The sequence below is a fragment of the Canis lupus genome, chromosome 16 (genome assembly GCF_048164855.1).
Source record: "Canis lupus baileyi chromosome 16, mCanLup2.hap1, whole genome shotgun sequence".
In the NCBI taxonomy this organism is placed as follows: Eukaryota; Metazoa; Chordata; class Mammalia; order Carnivora; family Canidae; genus Canis; species Canis lupus.
This window is the reverse complement of record NC_132853.1, coordinates 50,672,503-50,690,872: the sequence shown is the minus strand read 5'-3', so window position 1 is coordinate 50,690,872 and position 18,370 is coordinate 50,672,503. Positions and strand designations below refer to the sequence as shown.

The 18,370-nt window shown below is 33.4% G+C and overlaps 1 protein-coding gene across 1 annotated transcript in view; it reads left to right on the top strand.

The window, feature by feature from the left end:
- Positions 1-18,370, top strand: part of EFCAB13 (EF-hand calcium binding domain 13) — a 70,978-nt gene that overhangs the window by 2,421 nt on the left and 50,187 nt on the right. Inside the window, 5 exon segments of the mRNA XM_072782145.1 lie at positions 4,960-5,005; positions 5,007-5,075; positions 7,535-7,662; positions 8,434-8,516; positions 10,424-10,567. Of these exon segments, the coding sequence (XP_072638246.1) occupies positions 4,960-5,005; positions 5,007-5,075; positions 7,535-7,662; positions 8,434-8,516; positions 10,424-10,567 (470 nt within the window).

Sequence of the window (18,370 nt, the reverse complement as noted above, 5' to 3'; positions counted from 1 at the left end):
CCTTGGTTAAATCTACTCCTAATTGTTTTATTTTTTTAGCTTTTATTTATTTATTTGAAAAAGAGAGAGAATATGAGCACAAGTAGTGGGCAGAGGCAGAGGAAGAAAGGGAGAGAGAAGCAGACTTCCTGCTGAGCAGGAAGCCTGATGTGGGGCTTGATCTCAGGACCCTGAGATCATGACCTGAGCCAAAGGAAGATGCTTAACTGACTGAGCCACCCAGGCACCCCTGTATTTTATTTTTTGATGCTATTGTAAATAGGATTGTTTTCTTAATTTCTCTTTCTGATGGTTGGTTGGTTGTTAGTTTGTAGAAATTTCTGCAACTGATTTTTGTATATTGATTTTGTATCCTGCAACTTTACTGAATTTATTTATTAGTTCTACAGTTTTTTGGTAGACTCTTTAGGGTTTTCTATATTGTGTAAAAGATCATGCCATCTGGAAACAGTTTAACTTCTTTCTTTCCAACTTGAATGCCGTATATTTCTTTTTCTTGCCTAAGTGATCTGGCTAGGATTTCTAGTACTATGTTGAACAAAAGTGGTGAGAGTGGACACCCTTCTCTTATTTCCTGATTGTAGAGGGAAAGCTTTCGGTTTTTGACTATTTAGTATGATGTTAGCTCTGGGCTTATCATATATGGCCTTTATTATATTGATGTATGTTCCTTCTTCCTCCTCTTGGAGGCAGCATATATTTGGGTCTTTTTTTTCTTTTAATCTGTTCAGTCACTCTGTGTCTTTTGTTTGGAGAATTTAGTCCATTTACATTGAAGGTAATTATTGATAGATATGGACTTATTGCCATTTTGTTGACTATTTTCTGGGTTTGTTTGTTCTTTCTTCCTCTTGCTTTCTCCCTTTGTCATGTGATGATTTTTTTTTTTTGTAGTGATATGCTTAATTTTTTTTTTTTATTTTTAAGAAATCTCTACACCCACCCAATGTGGGGCTTGCACTTACAACCCTGAGATCAAAAGTCGTTTACTCTGCCAACTGAGCCAGCCAGGTGCCCTTCTAATGATATTCTTTGATTCCTTTCTTTTTATCTTTTGAGTATTTACTGTATGTTTTTTTGTCTGTGTGATTACCATAAGGCTTATATAAAACACCTTATAGCTATAAGTCTATTTTAAGTGATATCAACGTAACTTCAAAGGTATATAAAAGTTCAACATGTTTATACCTCCTCATTTTGGATATCAAAATTTACATTTTTTTTTTTTATGAGAGTCACACACAGAGAGAGAGAGAGGCAGAGACACAGGCAGAGGGAGAAGCAGGCTCCATGCACCGGGAGCCCGACATGGGACTCGATCCCGGGTCTCCAGGATCGTGCCCTGGGCCAAAGGCAGGCGCCAAACCGCTGCACCACCCAGGGATCCCCCAAAATTTACATATTTTTATATTGTGTATCTATTGACAGATTATTGTGGCTATGGTTATTTTTAATACCTTGGCCTTTTAACCTTTATATGAGAGTTTTATGTCTTTTACCTACACCATTACAATGTTAGAGTATTTTGAATTTAAGTATATATTTACATCTACCAGTAAGATTTGTTTTCATGTTACTAATTAGTATTCTTTCATTTTGCTTGAAGAACTCCCTTTAACACTTCTTATAAGGCCAATCTAATGTGATGAACTCCTTTCACCTTTTTTTGTCTGTAAAACTCTTTGTCCTTCCATTCTGAAGGACAGCTTTACAGGATAAGGTATTTTGGTTGGCAGTTTTTCCCCCCCACAGCACTGTGAATTTATCATACCACTTTCTTCTGGCCTGCAGGTTTCTGCTGACAAATCTGCTGATAGTGTCATGGGGGTACTCACTAGTCCTTTGTGTTAGATGATGAAAGGCAAGATAGTTATTTCTAGAACACCACAATAAAACTTGTCACTCAGAAAAGAATGGGAGGTGGTAGAAGTGTTCCTTTATTTTCTTTTATTAGCATTGTATATAATAGGTTAATACCTGAGGGCACAATGCCCTAGAGGAATAGGATACAGAATAAATGTTTTTACTTATTCATTATTTATAGTAAGTCATCCAAATTCTATAAAATATTTGAAGCAACTCATAACTAAAATACACTTATACTTTAGGAAAATGAGAAAAGATTTAAAAAATCATGTAGTATTGTGGAAGTCATAATTATTTCAGAAATATGAAGATCCTTTCAATGGAGATATATGGAGAGAGGATGGGGGATGTAAAGTAGCAGTAGACCGTAGATTATGACTCATCTGTGTGTTATGAAATCAACTTAGGAGGTCACTACTGGTATTTTGTTTAAAAAGAAATTAGAATAATGTTGAAAACATTAGTCTTTTTTTCACATAATAAGTATTGTGAAATTATTTCAGTTCTTTGTCTCTTTGTATATGTGTACTATATCTTGTAGAAATGTATTTTGTATTCTGGGTCATAATCAAAATAGTTAAAGTCATTACCTTTGTGAGTGGAGAACTACAGAGGAGATGAATCATAGGGCAAATTCATGGGGGTGGGATAGTGGCGAAGGGCAATGTAAGGTCACTCTCAGGGTAGGAATTCAGGGGATTGAATATAAAGGGATAGAGAGTCAAAAGGGCAAGCTACCTGTAAAGGAAGGGGAGTGCTGTGTATGATAAAAATTACCTTTATATCACAATTTTGTTTAGAGCCAAGTTTATCTAAAGCTGTTATATATTCAATCCATTCATTGTCCTATGTATGACCTAAATAGCCCTTGGATAGCAAGGCTGCTAAAGAGTCTTTAGTTTTGCTTTGTAAGGATTAATAAATTATTTCTTGTAAAAGACTGAGTTATAGACCAATTGATGTGGGTTCTGGGTAGGAATGAGACTGTGGTTGTTTGCATAGTAATTCTCAAATTTGTCTGCACATTAGAATCTACCCCATCACTTTTTTTTTTTAAACCCATCCACCTATCCACCTCCTTTCTGGTAGCCATCAGTTTGTTCTCTGTAGTTAGGAGTCTGTTTCTAGGTTTTGTTCTTTTTTCCCCACTATAATTTTTTGTTTCACATATGAGTGTGAAATCATATGGTATTTGCCTTTTCTGACTGGTTTCACTGGCATAATACTCTATAACCACATTCATGTTGTTGCAAATGGCAAGATTTCATTATTTTTTATGGCTGAGTAATATTCTATTGCATATATATAATATATATATTATATATATATATATATATATATTTATACCACATCTCCTTTACCCATTCATCAGTCAGTGGACATCTGGGCTCTTTCCATAATTTGGCTATTGTAGATAATGCCACTATAAACACCTGGCTATTTTTAAAAAATTACAAGTATCAGCCCGTTTCCCAAAATAACTAAGTCATAGAGTTGGGAATGGGACACAGATGTTAGTATTTTCAAAGCTCCTAGGTGATTCCAGAGGGCAGACAAGTTTGAGTCTTGCCAAGCTCAGAATTATTCCTAGTCTACAGAGTCCCAGAAGCACAAAGTAATTTTAAGGTTGTCCTTGAGTTTTAGGTCTACCTTTGATTACTTGAAGCAAAGTGTTCAATTTCTAAGGGATTTTCTCTTTCAAATTTAATTCAGGCTTATTGTACTCATTTCATTGTTGTATAGTTTAATGGGATGTTTGCATGACAAAAGTTCTTGACAGTCCAATAAGAAGAAGGAAAAGAAGCAGAAACAAGAAAAAAAATCAAGTAATAAGGAAGCAGGATAATTACTGAAAAGCATTCCAGCTTCTAGTGCCCAGATTTTAGTCTGAATGATCATTTATTAAAGGGAACCATTTCTTTGGAAAAATAACTGATTGCAGGTCTGGGAAAGGAAATGTACAGATGAGCCTGGAGCATCTGGTGCTACAGAAATAAGGAAACTAACAAAGACTCCTACCAGGGATGCATCAACAGGACTCAAGAGCCTACTTGAAGAGGATCCCATCATACATGAAATAATTAGGGCATCAATAAGGATAATAATTACAAGGAAGTAAGATGAATTTAATGTGTGTAAATCCAGGTGTACAAAATGATACAAAATTATTTTGTCAAGTGAGCCAAATCATTGTTATGAAAAGTGGTAAATAAAGGGAAAGAATAATTATCCTGCCTTTCTGTATGAACTATACCACTGGGTAATCAAATAGTACCCAAGAGGAAGTTTCTCTTTATAAAAATATTCTAGTAATGAGTGAAGAAGGAATGATAGATTTATATATAAAGAGTTTATAGTCCCTGATGATTTGCTGAGTCTAGTTATTATGTATAAGTATAGCAGGTAATAACACAATTAGAGAACTACTTATGCATAACACGCCTCCCAATGGAAAGTACTAACATTTATATAGTGGTTTTGCCAAAAAACAAAAAAACGTTAATCCAATCAAGTCTTTACAATTCTACAACCATGGTGATATAATTAGCAAAATCCAGAGTGGAAAATATCTAAGACAAATCATCTGGGGATGATGATGATGATGATGATTATAAAAGACGTGGAAGAAGAACCTATAGATAAAAGATGATCTAAAAGACACATCAACAAACTGTAATGGGGACCCTACTGATTCCTGATGCAAAGTGTTAAAAAATTTTGACGTTTATGAAACATTGGAAATTTGAACACTGTTTGATAATATTAAGAAATTATTGTTAATTTTCTGAGAGTCATAATCATGTTTTAAATGTTTTTAAAAAGAAAAAACATCTTGTAGAAATTCATGTTTAAATCTTTACACATGAAATAATCCGATCTTGGAATTTGCTTCAAAGTAATAAGAAATGGGAGTAAGGATAGGGATATGGATGAAATAGGATTGCCCATTATTGAAGCTGGGTGATGGGTACATGGGAAAACCATCACATTACTCTGTTTACTTTTGTTTATGTTTGAAAATTTCTACAAATAAAAGATTTAAATAAGAAAAAAAGCAATTCAGGTATTATTTCAATTTTCTGTGCAATTTAGGTATGAAACGTCAATATTCTTCTGTGGTGAAGAAAAATCCTCTGATTTTTTCAGGAGAAAAAAAGGTCAGGAGAAAGAAAAATTTACAAGTACAATTGCATACTAAAAGAACTGAGGTAAATAATGATCTGAAAATATATATTTTACTTTTTAGTGTTGTTTTTAGCTTTCAAACATTCCATCACAATTTAGTCTTTTATTTCTTTTTAAAAATTTTATTTAAATTCAATTAATTATCATATAGTGTACTATTAGTTTCAGAGGTGGAGTTCAGTGAGTGATTCATCAGTCTTAAATAACACCCAGTGCTCATTACATCGAGTGCCCTCCTTAATGCCCATCACCCAGTTACCCCATCCCCTCACCCTTCTCCCCTCCAGCAGCCCTCAGTTTGTTTCCTATGATTTAGAGTTTCTTATGGTTTGTCTCCTTCTCTGGATTTGTCTTATTTTTCCCTCCCTTACCCTATGTTCCTGTTTTGTTTCCTGATTTCCACATGTGAGTGAGATCATATGATAATTTTCTTTAATTTACTTACTTTTCTTCACATAATATCCTTTAGTTCCATCTACATTGTTGTGAATGGCAAGATTTCATTTTTTTGTTAGCTGAGTAACATTCCATTGTGTATGTGTGTGTGTATCTATATATTCCCCTGCTCCTCCTCTCCCTTTTCCTCCTTTTCTTCCTCTTCTTTTTTTTTAATATAACAAGCAACCCTTTCAGAAGAATATGACATTTCCCCCTTCTTTCTCTATTACACCTTTATTTGTATTACCGTGCCCTCTGTTAATACTTCTCCTGTTGTAACAATGGCTCTAGGGGTTCCTTGGCTGTGGCAACATAACTTCATTCTTGGCCACCATCTTGCTCTGTTTATGGTCTTCTCCCTTGTGTTTGTATCTCAGGTCTCCTTCTACTTCTATAAGCTGTCATTGAGATCTCATCTTGAGATCCTTGACTTTGTTCCATATGCAAAGATCTTTTATCCAAATAAAGTCATATTTACAGGTTCTGAGGATTAGGATATGGGCATATCTTTTGTGGGGCTGCCATTCAACCTACTATATTCAATATATGATGTATTTAGATACACTCTCTATTTTGTGTGGGCAATTTCTCCCAACTGTTTTCTAGATTTTCTTTTTCCAGCTGAATCTAATCTGCAGTTTAATCTATCTATTGAGTTTTAATTTTAGTGCTTATATTTTTTACTTACAGAAATTTTATTTGGTTCTTCTCATAATATCCCTCCTTTTGTGTTCTTTGCTCATGTTCCATAGTTGTTTCTAGATATCCGATAAACCTAATATAAAATCCTTGAGGGATCCAAATCTTCTGTTTATTGCTTTGTCTGATTCTCACTCATTAAGTTATATCTAAATCTGTGGGAATCTCATGATGAGTCTAGATTTAGAGTACCCTTTTACAAGAGAATTTGAATTCGCTTCTGCCCTGCACTTCAGAGGTGTTACAAACATGGGACCACTTTTTAAAAAAATATTTTATTTATTCATGAGAGACACACAGAGAGAGGTAGAGAGATATAGGCAGAGGGAGAAGCAGGCTGGAAGCAGGGAGCCTGTTGTGGGACTTGATCCCAAGACTTGGTATCACACCCACAGCCAAAGGCAGACATTCAACCACTGATCCACCCAGGCATCCCAAACATGGGATCACTTTAAATGAATTTTTTGGTTTCTCTTTTCCTATCCCATATATTTAGTGTAGATTTGAATTCTATGCTCATATGTGGCTAGACCTATAGTTAAAACTAATCAAGAGAAGTATTTTTCTTCTCTCCTTTTTTTTACAGCCTGGAGCTGAGACAAAGATAAATTTTACTTTGCATACTTCTTTTGGGAGATAAATTGTTTTGATTTGTTGTTGTATTTTTTTTTTCCCTAGGCTACTTTTGGTGGTAACATTGCCTTTTTAAACTTTTGCTCTATGTGAGATCTCAGGACCAATTCTTACTGATCTTCTATGGTCTTTTTGTAGGGTCTTCTTTCTACATCCTACATGGTCTTTAAAAGACAAGGCTCTAGATTCCATGTAAAATTGAAGATACCTAATATTACAGTTCTCATTTTCTAAAGTGATGCTTTCTATCTACTTGCCACTTTTGAATCATGTTTATACATACATGTTAAGTGGATCATTTTCTCAATCATAAGAATAAAGCATAGCTACCTGTGTTATTTGAATAACATTTTTGGTTCTTTACATTATTTTGCTCATATAGCCAAAGCCTATATATAGCCTAGAATCTGGTGGTCTTGTCTTCACTATAACATAGATTTTCCCTGCTTTGTAAAATCCATTATTATAAATTGACACAATATTAATTAGAAGATGATTTAGTTGCATACTTAGAAAAATGTGGCTTTGCAAAAAAAATTAGTTTATTTCAAATTTTAGTATATATAAACTAATTTCATTACAAAAAGCAATTTTGTATCAGTAAGGAACCTAGATATGATATGATGAGCCTATCTTTTGAGAGGTTTATTGTCCAATAATGCTGGTTTATTAATGTGATCTCAGCTACCAACATTCTTGTATTTGGCTCTAGTTTGCCTCTTCCTCAGTGAAGATGTCAAAGAAGATGACTAGGAAAGAAAACTGTTTATTCAAGTTGCCGAATCAGTACAGCATTCACAAGACTTTATCACCCCTTTGTACATCTTCCTCAGTTATTGGGTATTTAAATAATTGTATTTTTTTCCCTAATTGTTGCATTCAGATTTGAGGTTTTTCTTTTTGGAATCATCTATCCTTTCCACATAAAGTGTGCAAAATAGTTTGTGCAAACTAAAAGTATGCTCTTAGGAAGGTAGTGTAGAGCTGAGCCCAGTGTATACGGAAATGAAAGACTTAGAATTGAGTCCTAATTAACCTCATATGCTATCTTAGGCTCTTGTACAATTCACTTTATATCCCTGGGCCTGTCTCCACATCTGTACAAGAATCTTATACTAGATGGACTCTTGAGATTTCTTTTAACCCTAACCCTAAATCTATGATTTCAGTTATTTATATGTTATAGGATTAGATAAATCATCTTTTCAAAATGTTTTTACTGGCAGATTGTGGAATCTGGGATATTTGTTATTCAAAGATATTCTTGTTTTTCCTTATTATGATAACTTTCTGAAAATTTGCTGTGACTTGAATTAAGAGTAGTAAAAATTGGACCACAACCAAAGGATGGTGGGTCATGGGCACGACATACTGACTAGGGTAAATTCTGCTCCCTAGAACACCTAAAAGAAGCAAGGTGGGAATTCTGGGATGAAGAATGTGTGATTCACTATCACTTGGACAGTTCTTTAAGAAAGGTTTTTACGGAGTAAGAGACTGGAGAATCTCAAGCCATTACTAGGTTTGCTAATACTTTAGTGGAAAAATGGCATTGTGTATGGTTTTGATTTGTCTTTGTGCTGCTTTCTAATGTGGCTATTTCTTTGACAGGAAAAAGGAAATGATTTCTAGCCTCTACAAGATATTATATAATGAAGTACCTCAAGGACACTTATACTCACAAGAATTAAGTGGTAATAATAGGTTCTAGAATTTCTTGAATAAATTTCCTGATTGTGTGCTTTTTTAGGAATTGTTTCAGTGGTTAGTGTCTCTTTACTCCTAATGGCATATGATATCAACTAATATTACATGATATGACAAATGCTATAGCCTGTGAGCAAGCATAAGTAAACTAAGTATTCATGAATATCTTCTGTTGTATTGATGAGATAGGCAAAATATAACATATGTGCTTATTCTAGTTCAATTTTTTGGAAAAATGTCTGATATTATATCTAATGAATACATTAGTAAGCACTGGAGTCACTGATTTTACTGGGATTTAGTTCTTGGTATCTTAATATTAAGAATCATAGTACTCTTCACTTCTTGACACTGAGCTCTCCCATATCTTGGGCTTCTCCTCTATATTTAAGGGAATCATTTGGCATAGTTTTCCTCTTACCTTAACTCTGGTCATCATATTAGGCATTTTTAAAAAGTAATCTGTAGGGGAGCTTGTGTGGCTCAGTAGGTTAAGTGTCTGCCTTTGGTTCAGGCCATGATGGCATCAAGCCCCACAATGAGCCCTGCATCGGGTTCCCTGGTCCACAGGGAACCTGCTTCTCCCTCTTCCTCTCCCTGCCACTCCTCCTGCTTGTGCTCTCTCTCAAATAAATAAATAAATATTTTAAAAAATAAAAATAATCTCTATGCCCAACATGGGGCTCAAAATCATAACCCCAAGATCAGTAATTGCATGCTCTACTAACGAGCTAGCCAGATGCCCCTATATCCGGTATCTTTTATACCCCAGTTTTTTTGCAATATAATTAAGATGTAGCACTATATAAATTTAAGATGTGCAGCATAATGACTTGACTTGCATATACTATGAAGTGATTTCCACAATAAGCTTAATTAATATCCATCATTTCATGTAAATACAGGAAAAAAAGGAAAACATTTTTCCTGGTGAGGAAAACTCTTAGGATTGTAAACAATATCTATGGCCTTCTGTATTGTCTCATTGTCAATTTAAAATATATATTTATTTTAGAGGGGGGAGCAGTGTGAACAGGAGGAGGGAGGGTTAAAGAGAGAAGAGAGAGGCAGAGAGAGAATCTCAAGCAGACTCCCTGTTGAGTGTGGAGCCAATGAGGGGCTTGATCTCACAATCCTGAGATCATGACTTGAGCCAAAACCAAGAGTTTGACTCTTAACTTACTGGGCCACCCAGGGGCCCCAGGCCTATGTCAATTTTATACTCCGTTTTTCAAAGAAGCTTCTTGAAAGAGTTGTTTTCCTTAATTATTTATTTACTTTCCATCTCACTGAAACCTTATTTCCATTTCCAATATTCTATTAAAACTCCTATTATTAAAGTCATTATTATCAATATTTTAGTCTTTCTCTGGATTTACTGCTGTTATCTAGCACCTTTGTTTTTGAAAACTAAGTGTAGTATCCACTGAACTAAATTCAGTCCAGACATTTTTTGAGGATCTATCCTGAATTAGACATTGACACTAAAGAACAAAATATCTTGCCCTCTAGAAATTGACAGTTTAGTGAGAGATACTAACATGCAAACAGTCACAATATACCAAGAGCTTTGACTGAGATACATACCAAGTGATAGGTGAGCACAGAAGGATTCAACATTCCCAGGGAAAGTTATGGAAGCCTTTACCATGTGAATTTTGCATGATTTTTTTCACAGTTCGAGAGTTCTTTAGGAAACTTAAAGACTTGGAGGCCATTCACTTTAGACATACCTACATAAGTCATGAGATTGATTTTAAAGCAGAGAATTAGAATAGAAAGATTTATTCCTCTTTCTTCTTTTAGTGATTATTGTTTTTCCTTGAGAGAGGGTGTAGGGGAAATAAGATAATTATTATTTGCATTAACTAACTGCTTAGGTGTGTGTGTTTAGCACTTGAGAAGGCCCGTAAAATTTTCAGTAAAATTCAGAGTGGTAAGATTTATGTGAATGATCTACCAACAATCCATCACACCTTCAAGATTTTTATAAGTGATTTGGAAATGCAAAAGGCACTAAAGACTATTGATATTGATGGTAAGTTTTATGTTTGCATTATTAGTTTAAGGTCTGAAAACATAGATGTTAAGTTATATTTTGGTCAGGTTAATTACAAATCATAGGAAAGCTAAGCTTTATAATGCACTATAAAACTTTTTTGCACATTTATGATAATGATAATAAAAAATTGGGCTCAGGTACCTAATAGGATTGTTAATTAATAGATTGGATTATGACATACTTTCATCAGCATTTGGCATTTTTAGACTTTAATTTTTGCTAATTGTATGGGATAGGGATGACATAGGGAAAATTTCTTAAGGCAAAAATGTTAAGTATTAAAGAACAGATTAATATATTTAATTATATTAAAATTAAGACTTTAATTTATCAAAAGACACCTTGAAATAAAAAGATAAGTTACTAACTTTAAAATATCTGCAATTCACAGAATTGGCTAAGGATTAGTTTATAGAATGTGTAAAGAACTCATACAAATCAGTAAAAACAATGGACTAGAAAAGTGGGTAAGACACATGGACAAGTGTTTCACATAAAAGACAATGTGTATAGCCAATAATCATGTAAAAATATATTCTGTCATCATTAGTCAAGGAAATGCAAATCAAAATCCTAATAACTTCAATTAAAAACATCTAGAAAAGGAATTATTCTTTTGTAGTCAGTGTTCAGTACTTTAATCAAAGAAGTAGATAATAAAGAACTAATTACATTTACAGACCATTCCAAGCTTGTTAGGAGGAGAGACAAGTTTAGAATAAAAATGGTAGAGATAGGGATCTCTGGGTGGCGCAGCGATTTGGCGCCTGCCTTTGGCCCAGGGCGCGATCCTGGAGACCCAGGATCAAAGCCCACGTCGGGCTCCCGGTGCATGGAGCCTGCTTCTCCCTCTGCCTATGTCTCTGTCTCTCTCTGTCTCTCTCTCTCTCTCTCTCTCTCTCTCTGTGTGACTATCATAAATAAATAAAAATTTAAAAAATGGTAGAGATAAGTTGAAGGGGTGGTCAGAAATAAAATAAATTCAGTACACATAAATGCAAACTAATACTTCAAGGTTGAAAGTATCAAGCTGCTCAAATATAAGATGTGGATTTATTATTATAAAAGATTTGTAGGTGGAAAATCCTAGGAGAGGATGTTACCACCAATAGAATGTTACTAAGCAATCTAATAGTATTGAATTTGATGAAGTTTTGGAATATAGGTGAGGTTTGGTGGGGTGAGGTCCAGAATTAACTACCAAGAAAGACTTCTTGAGATGTCTTTGGTGCAAAATGGTGGTTTTATTAAAGCACGGGGACAGGACCCATGGGCAGGAAGAGCTGCTGCCCCCCACCTGTGAGGCATGGCTGATTATACCCCTGGAAGTTGAGAGAGGTACTCTCTAAGGAATTTTGGAAGCAAGGTTTCCAGGACCTTGAGGGGACTAGCTTATTGTTGGGAAAAGGTCACTTATTATTGTCTAATAAAACCTTAGTCATGAGACCCTTCAGATGTATATCGGTGGGCCATGTACTTGGGGAGTAAAAGCCAACATGTACCTTGGGGGTTTAGAAATAAAGGAAATTTCTAAAGGAAATTTTATATGTTAAAGTGGACTTACAGGATCCTGGGGGTCGGACTAAGACTGCCTTTTGCCCTTAGCAAAGTATTAACATCGAGGCAGTTGAGTCTGTAGAGGAATGTCCCTTTGCCTGTTTCAAGGACTTGTCAATGTGCTGCCTTGGGCTCATGCCTTGTCCTTAGCTAGCCCTGTGTTCCTGCATCAAATTGACAAGTTGCAATAGTGTGCATGTATCCATCTGTCCATCTGTCCAAGTCACCACAACATTTTTTGAGTGTCTACTGTAGTCAGCTTTCAGAGGGTATAAAAATAAAATAATAAATATAAACCAAACTTTTAGAAAGGCTAAGAATCAGCTCTATTTTTTCTGACATGTTTATCTATGTTAATTGTCTTGACTTAATTTTTTGGAGATTTATATTAAGATAATTATTCAAAGTGGAAATAATTTATTCTCTGAAAGTACAGGAGAAAATAAAAATACAGAAGAAAATAAAAATTATGTGTATTCTCTCCACTTAGAGCTGAATTTTGGCATTTTTATATATATTTCTCTAGGATTTTTCTAGAGTGTGTGTGTGTGTGTGTGTGTGTGTGTGTGGTATATACACATGCCAGGAACACATGATTTTAAAAAATATACATGGACTCACATGCATACAGTTTTGTTACCTTTTCCTATTAACATTATATGTTAGTCAACTTTCCATATAATAAATAAGCACAGATCCATTTAAATGGCTGTGATTTATTCTGTGGGCCAAATAAAAAAACAAAAAAATTGTTTTGAAAAATAACCTATATAACAAATAATCTATATAAATATGAGTTCTTTCTAATATATTTGTGCTTATAAGTAATGTTTTCTCTTTAGCTCATCAGACAAAAGATAGCTAAAATTGAAATTGCTAGGTGAAAGAATGAAAATTTTAAGGTTTTTAAGTAATTATTATTAGAAATTCAAAGCAATAAAACTGTAGAACTTTAGATATTCAAGACTTTATTTATTTTTTAAAGATTTTATTTATTTATTCATGAGAGACACAGAGTCAGAGAGAGAGGCAGAGACACAGGCAGAGGGAGAAGCAGGCTCCATGTAGGGAGCCCGATACGGGACTTGATCCCAGGTCTCCAGGATCAGGGCCCTGGGCTGAAGGCGGCGCTAAACCACTGAGCCACCCAGGCTGCCCTTGTTTATCAATTTTTGCACATTTGTGTAAATATTTTTATAGGATAGATTTCTAGAAATGAAGCAGCTGGGTCATAGGATATGTGTATATCCATAGGAAAATGGTTATGTCAAATTATGTCATTGTTCAGCTCTACTGGATATAATTGACAAAATTGTGTATTTTTAAGGTGTACAACATGATGATTTGATATACATGTTAATTGTGAAATGAATACCACAATCAAATAAATAACACACCCATCACCTCACATAGTTACTTGTGTGTGTGTGTGTGTGTGATGAGAACACTAATCTCTTAAGATCTTTCTTAGCAAATTTCAAATATACAATATAGTATATTATTAACTATATTCACCATGGTGTATATTAGATTCCCAGAACTTGTTCATCTTATACCTAAAGTTTGTATCCTTTGACAAACATCTGCCCATTTCTTCTGTCTCCCAAAATATACTATATAGGTGTGTGTGTGTGTGTGTGTGTGTATACATAGACACATAGTTATATAGATATCACATTTTCTTTATCTGTTCATATGTTGGTGAGCACTTATGCTGTTTCTATTTCATGGCTATTGTGAATAATGCTGCAATGAATATGGAGAGCACATATCTCTTTGAGATAGTGCTTCTGTTTCCTTGGAGATATATATAGAAGTGAGCTTGCTGGATAATATGGTAGGTCTGTTTTAAAAATTTTTATAAAACTTTGTAGTTTTCATAATTAACTATACCAATGAATTTTTAAATTATCTACATGTTTTATAGTTTTATTGAGGTATAATCAACATATAAAGTATATAATTTGAATATTTTGACGTATGTATATACTTGTGAAAATTCAGTACTTCTTATACCCACCCCTTTGCAAATCCTCATTCTCTCTCCACAAGCCCCCTCAGCACACCTTAAGCAAATATTAATCTGCTTTCTGTCATTACAGACTAGTTTTCATTTCCTATAATTTTATGTAAATGGAATCATGTAGTAAGTACTCATTTTTTTAGTCTGATTTCTTTCATTCAGCTTAATTGTGTTGATATTAATCTATGCTTTTGTGCATATGACTTTATTTCTTTTTTTGCTAAGTGGCATTTTCTTATGGTTATAACCATAATTTGTTTATCCATTCACTAATAATGGACATTTGGGTTGTTTCCAGTTTTTGGCTATTACTAATAAAGCTGCTGTAATCATTCATTTGTATGTCTTTGTGTGATGATATGCTTTCATTTATCTTGGGTAAATGCCTGGTGGTAGAATGATTGGGTCATATGGTAGATATATATTTAAACTTTTTAGAAACTGCTAAACTGCTTGCAAAGCAGCTAAATAATTTTACATTGCCTTGAGCAATATATGAGAGTTCCAGCTGCTTGTCATTCTTGCCAATCCTGGAATGGGTGAGCCTTTAAAAACTAGTCATTCTAATAGGTGTATTATCTCACTGTGGTTTTAATTTGCATTTCCTGAATGAGCAAATGATTTTGAATATATTTTCTTATGCTTATTTGTTATCTGTATATTTTCTGGCCATTAAAATGTGTTTGCATTATTATTATTGCATTTTGAAAGTATATAGTCTGAATACAAGTCCTTTACTGGATATGTGATTAGTGACTATTTTCTTCTAGTGTTTGGCTTGTCTTTCAAAAAGCATAAATTCATACTTCTATAGAAGTCTAACCTACCATTATTTCTTGTATGGATTGTGCTTTTGATGTTTTGTCTAAAAACTTTTTGTTTAACCCTAGATCACATGGAAGTCAGAAAACAAATCAAAGTAGTTAATTGAAATTTGTACAGATGTTTCATTGTCTTTTGAAGGAAAGAAGAAACCACTCTCAAGTTATTATACTGAAAAAGAAGTTTTGAGGCAGACAACTTGACAAACTTTCCAATATTAGAGAGAAAGTATTTCTGTGGCTTAGAAATGAGAACAACTAAGCCTTGTCAAATTCTCTGAAGGTAGAATCCTGCAGACCACTGGAAGCCCTGAAATGTTCTTTTATAGGTTATTTAATTCAGCTGACATTTGAAATGTGTGTTTATAATAATTTTCTTCTGAACATAGATAAACCCTTTCAAAGTTAGCCAAATTTACTAAATGATGAGGGAAATGACTTCATAGTTAATTTAACTTGAAAAATCCTGAAAAATTCAGATGTTCCTTGACACAGATCTATGCTTATCTAGAAAATAGGATTTAAGAACCTGATTCTGTGTTTTGTCACACTTTGTAAATCTGGATTTTTAGCTCTAGTTGCTATTAGAGATGACCTATGCATTATCATGCAAAAAAAAGTCATAATTTTAACTTCTCATTCAAGCCAATCAAAAATTTCTTACTGAAAATTTCATTAGTACTATTTAGATTTCTTGTTTTTCTTCTTTTAAGAAATAGGCATTACTTTTTACCTGAGAAATGAGATGGTTTTGGGGGGATAAGGATTGGTTTAATATTGTGCAATATTTTGTGCATTTGATTTAATGCATTTTGTTTATATGTGTATGTAATTTGAGCGGGAGAGGAGAGGAAAGGAAAGGAGGAGAGAGGGAGATGGAACAATGTGAGGCAAAACTTTCATTACAATCTCAGTTGGATCCATAATCTCCCCTAAAACCCTTGGTATAGAGGGCTTTTCCCTAAAACCCTTGGTATAGAGGACTTTTCTAGAACTCAATGAAATCAATCCTATTCTTTTAAGATAAAACCGTTGTGTATGTAAAATTGACATGTTGCAAGATTTTTTTGGAATCTAATTACAAATATAAAAATTAGAGCTTTGAGCAAAGAGCACTGCAGTAACTTTAATTTTATATCATTATTATTATTAATGAAAACTAGTATATAATTACAATATGTAAATTTTTTTCTGCTGAGTTTTCTTTTACATTCTATATTTAATGTTAATGCTGACTACCCTTATGTATGTATCAACTATGTTATTCCAATATCAGTTAACTCTATTCACATTTTTAGCATTTTTATCTTATGTTCTTAGTGAGTTTGCTGATGGAGTTTTTTTCCCCTTCTGTTCCTCAACCATTATTATAGTTAATGGAATGCTGGACTTTTCGGATTTCTTTAAGGCTGTGAATGATGTTTGTTACTTAGTCTCTCAGGATCCAGGTTAAAAAAAATGATTCTTCAAAATTATAGAGAAGAATGATTTTGATTGTAACTGATTTTAAGGTGGGGTGGTTATATTTTTCCTGAATCTTTTAAGTACTTTTCCCCCCAGTAGTCTAGGTTGAGAAAGATTACACGCGTTATTTCATAAAAGGTACTAAAAACCTGGATCACTTCCATTATATCCTAATTTTCTTTCTCTAATCTCAACCTTTTTCTGCACACAACTGCTAAATTAATTTTCTTAATGTAATTTTTATCATGTCATTCTCCTCAAAAATTTAGATGCTCTTCCTTTGAACGAACAAATGTACTCCAAAGTCTTATGCTTGACGTCCTCACCTTGTCATAATTTTGCTTGCCATTCCTCCTTTCTCCGTAGAATCCTTTCCAAGCAAAAACCCGTGCTCCAGTTAATCAAAAATCCCTATACGTGTCAACTTCATTCTTTTTCCATACGTTTGTTCATGTATTTTTCTTTTTTTTTTCCCCTTTGAGGTCTCCTGTTTTCTTCTATATGTTAACAGTACTCTCCTTACTGCTTCTGTTTCTCCCTAAAATTTCATATACTGATGGATCACCTAACAACTTTTAGTTTACACTAGATATAAATTGCAAAGAAAGTGATTGGAAGAATTATTCATCTTAGTGATAGAAACAGTGCTTCTAAAAGTCTGAGATCTCTAGTGTTCATGACCTAATTTGAATAGTTTCTTGGTTTAAAACAAAACAAAAACCAATTCCCTGGTTTTTCCATTAGGCAAGATCAAGTTCCTATAATCAGTCCTTGGGATTATATATTTTTGTAGTCAACCAGACTGTATTTTCTTAGAATCAAGGATATATGAATATGATAGTCTTCATATACCTGGATAAGCAAACAAGAGACAAGAAAAACTCTTTAATGTGTATATATTCATTAATGTAATAAATGTTATTAAATGACCTACCATATACAGCACTTTACAATATAGATATGATGCTTGGCTTGTTTTTCCTTTGTTAACTCCTTATTTCCTACTTAGCATTTTTATTAACTCCTATAGCATTGGGTTTCTCCTGGTTCCTTTGTCTACTTGGTTTTCACCTTACAGCCTTTTCTTGACCATAGATTTATATGTGTGTTTGGGTTCCTAAGTGCTGCCTACTTTTCGTGCCACAATTTAGCTTCCATGTATTCCTTTGTTTTTCAAGTCCCAATTTCCTATTTTAAACTTATTTTTGTTTATTTAAAGGTTCTGCTGCCAACCAAGAAGTCCCAAGTTTCTTCTTTACTTCCTAAAATGATATGCCTAATTCTTGAATATGTTATTTTTATAAAATACCCAAGCAATATATGAGTATAAAAATGTAAAAGACCCTTTTTAATCCTTCCTAGGTTATTAGTTCAATGTTGACTTTAGAATCTTTTTTATGCAATTATGAACATATATATGTATGTATACATACATATATATTTTATAAGACAAAATGAGTTATCAATTACTTGGCAGAGGAGAATAAGAGGGCCTAAATCTTATAGAGGCAAGTAAAAAGATCAAGCATACATTTAGGAATCAAGACACTAAGAAAATTTTTTAAAATAGAATTATCTTCTACTTTAAGAGAAAGGGATCATGCTATATATATATATATATATATACACATTATATATATTGTCTAGCATGATTTTTTTTTAAACTGAATATTGTGTCTTGAAAGGTTTTTCATGCCAGTAGATATGAGTCAATGTATTACTTTTTAATAGCTGCATGGTATCTGAAAAATGTATATACACTATAATGTGTTTAATAAATCCTTTATTATTGAATATTTAATTGGTTCTAATTATCTTAGCATTATAAACAATTTCACAGTAAATATAACTTTTCTTATATATTTTATATATATACATACATACTTTTGTGTTATATGTATGCCTGTATTTTTA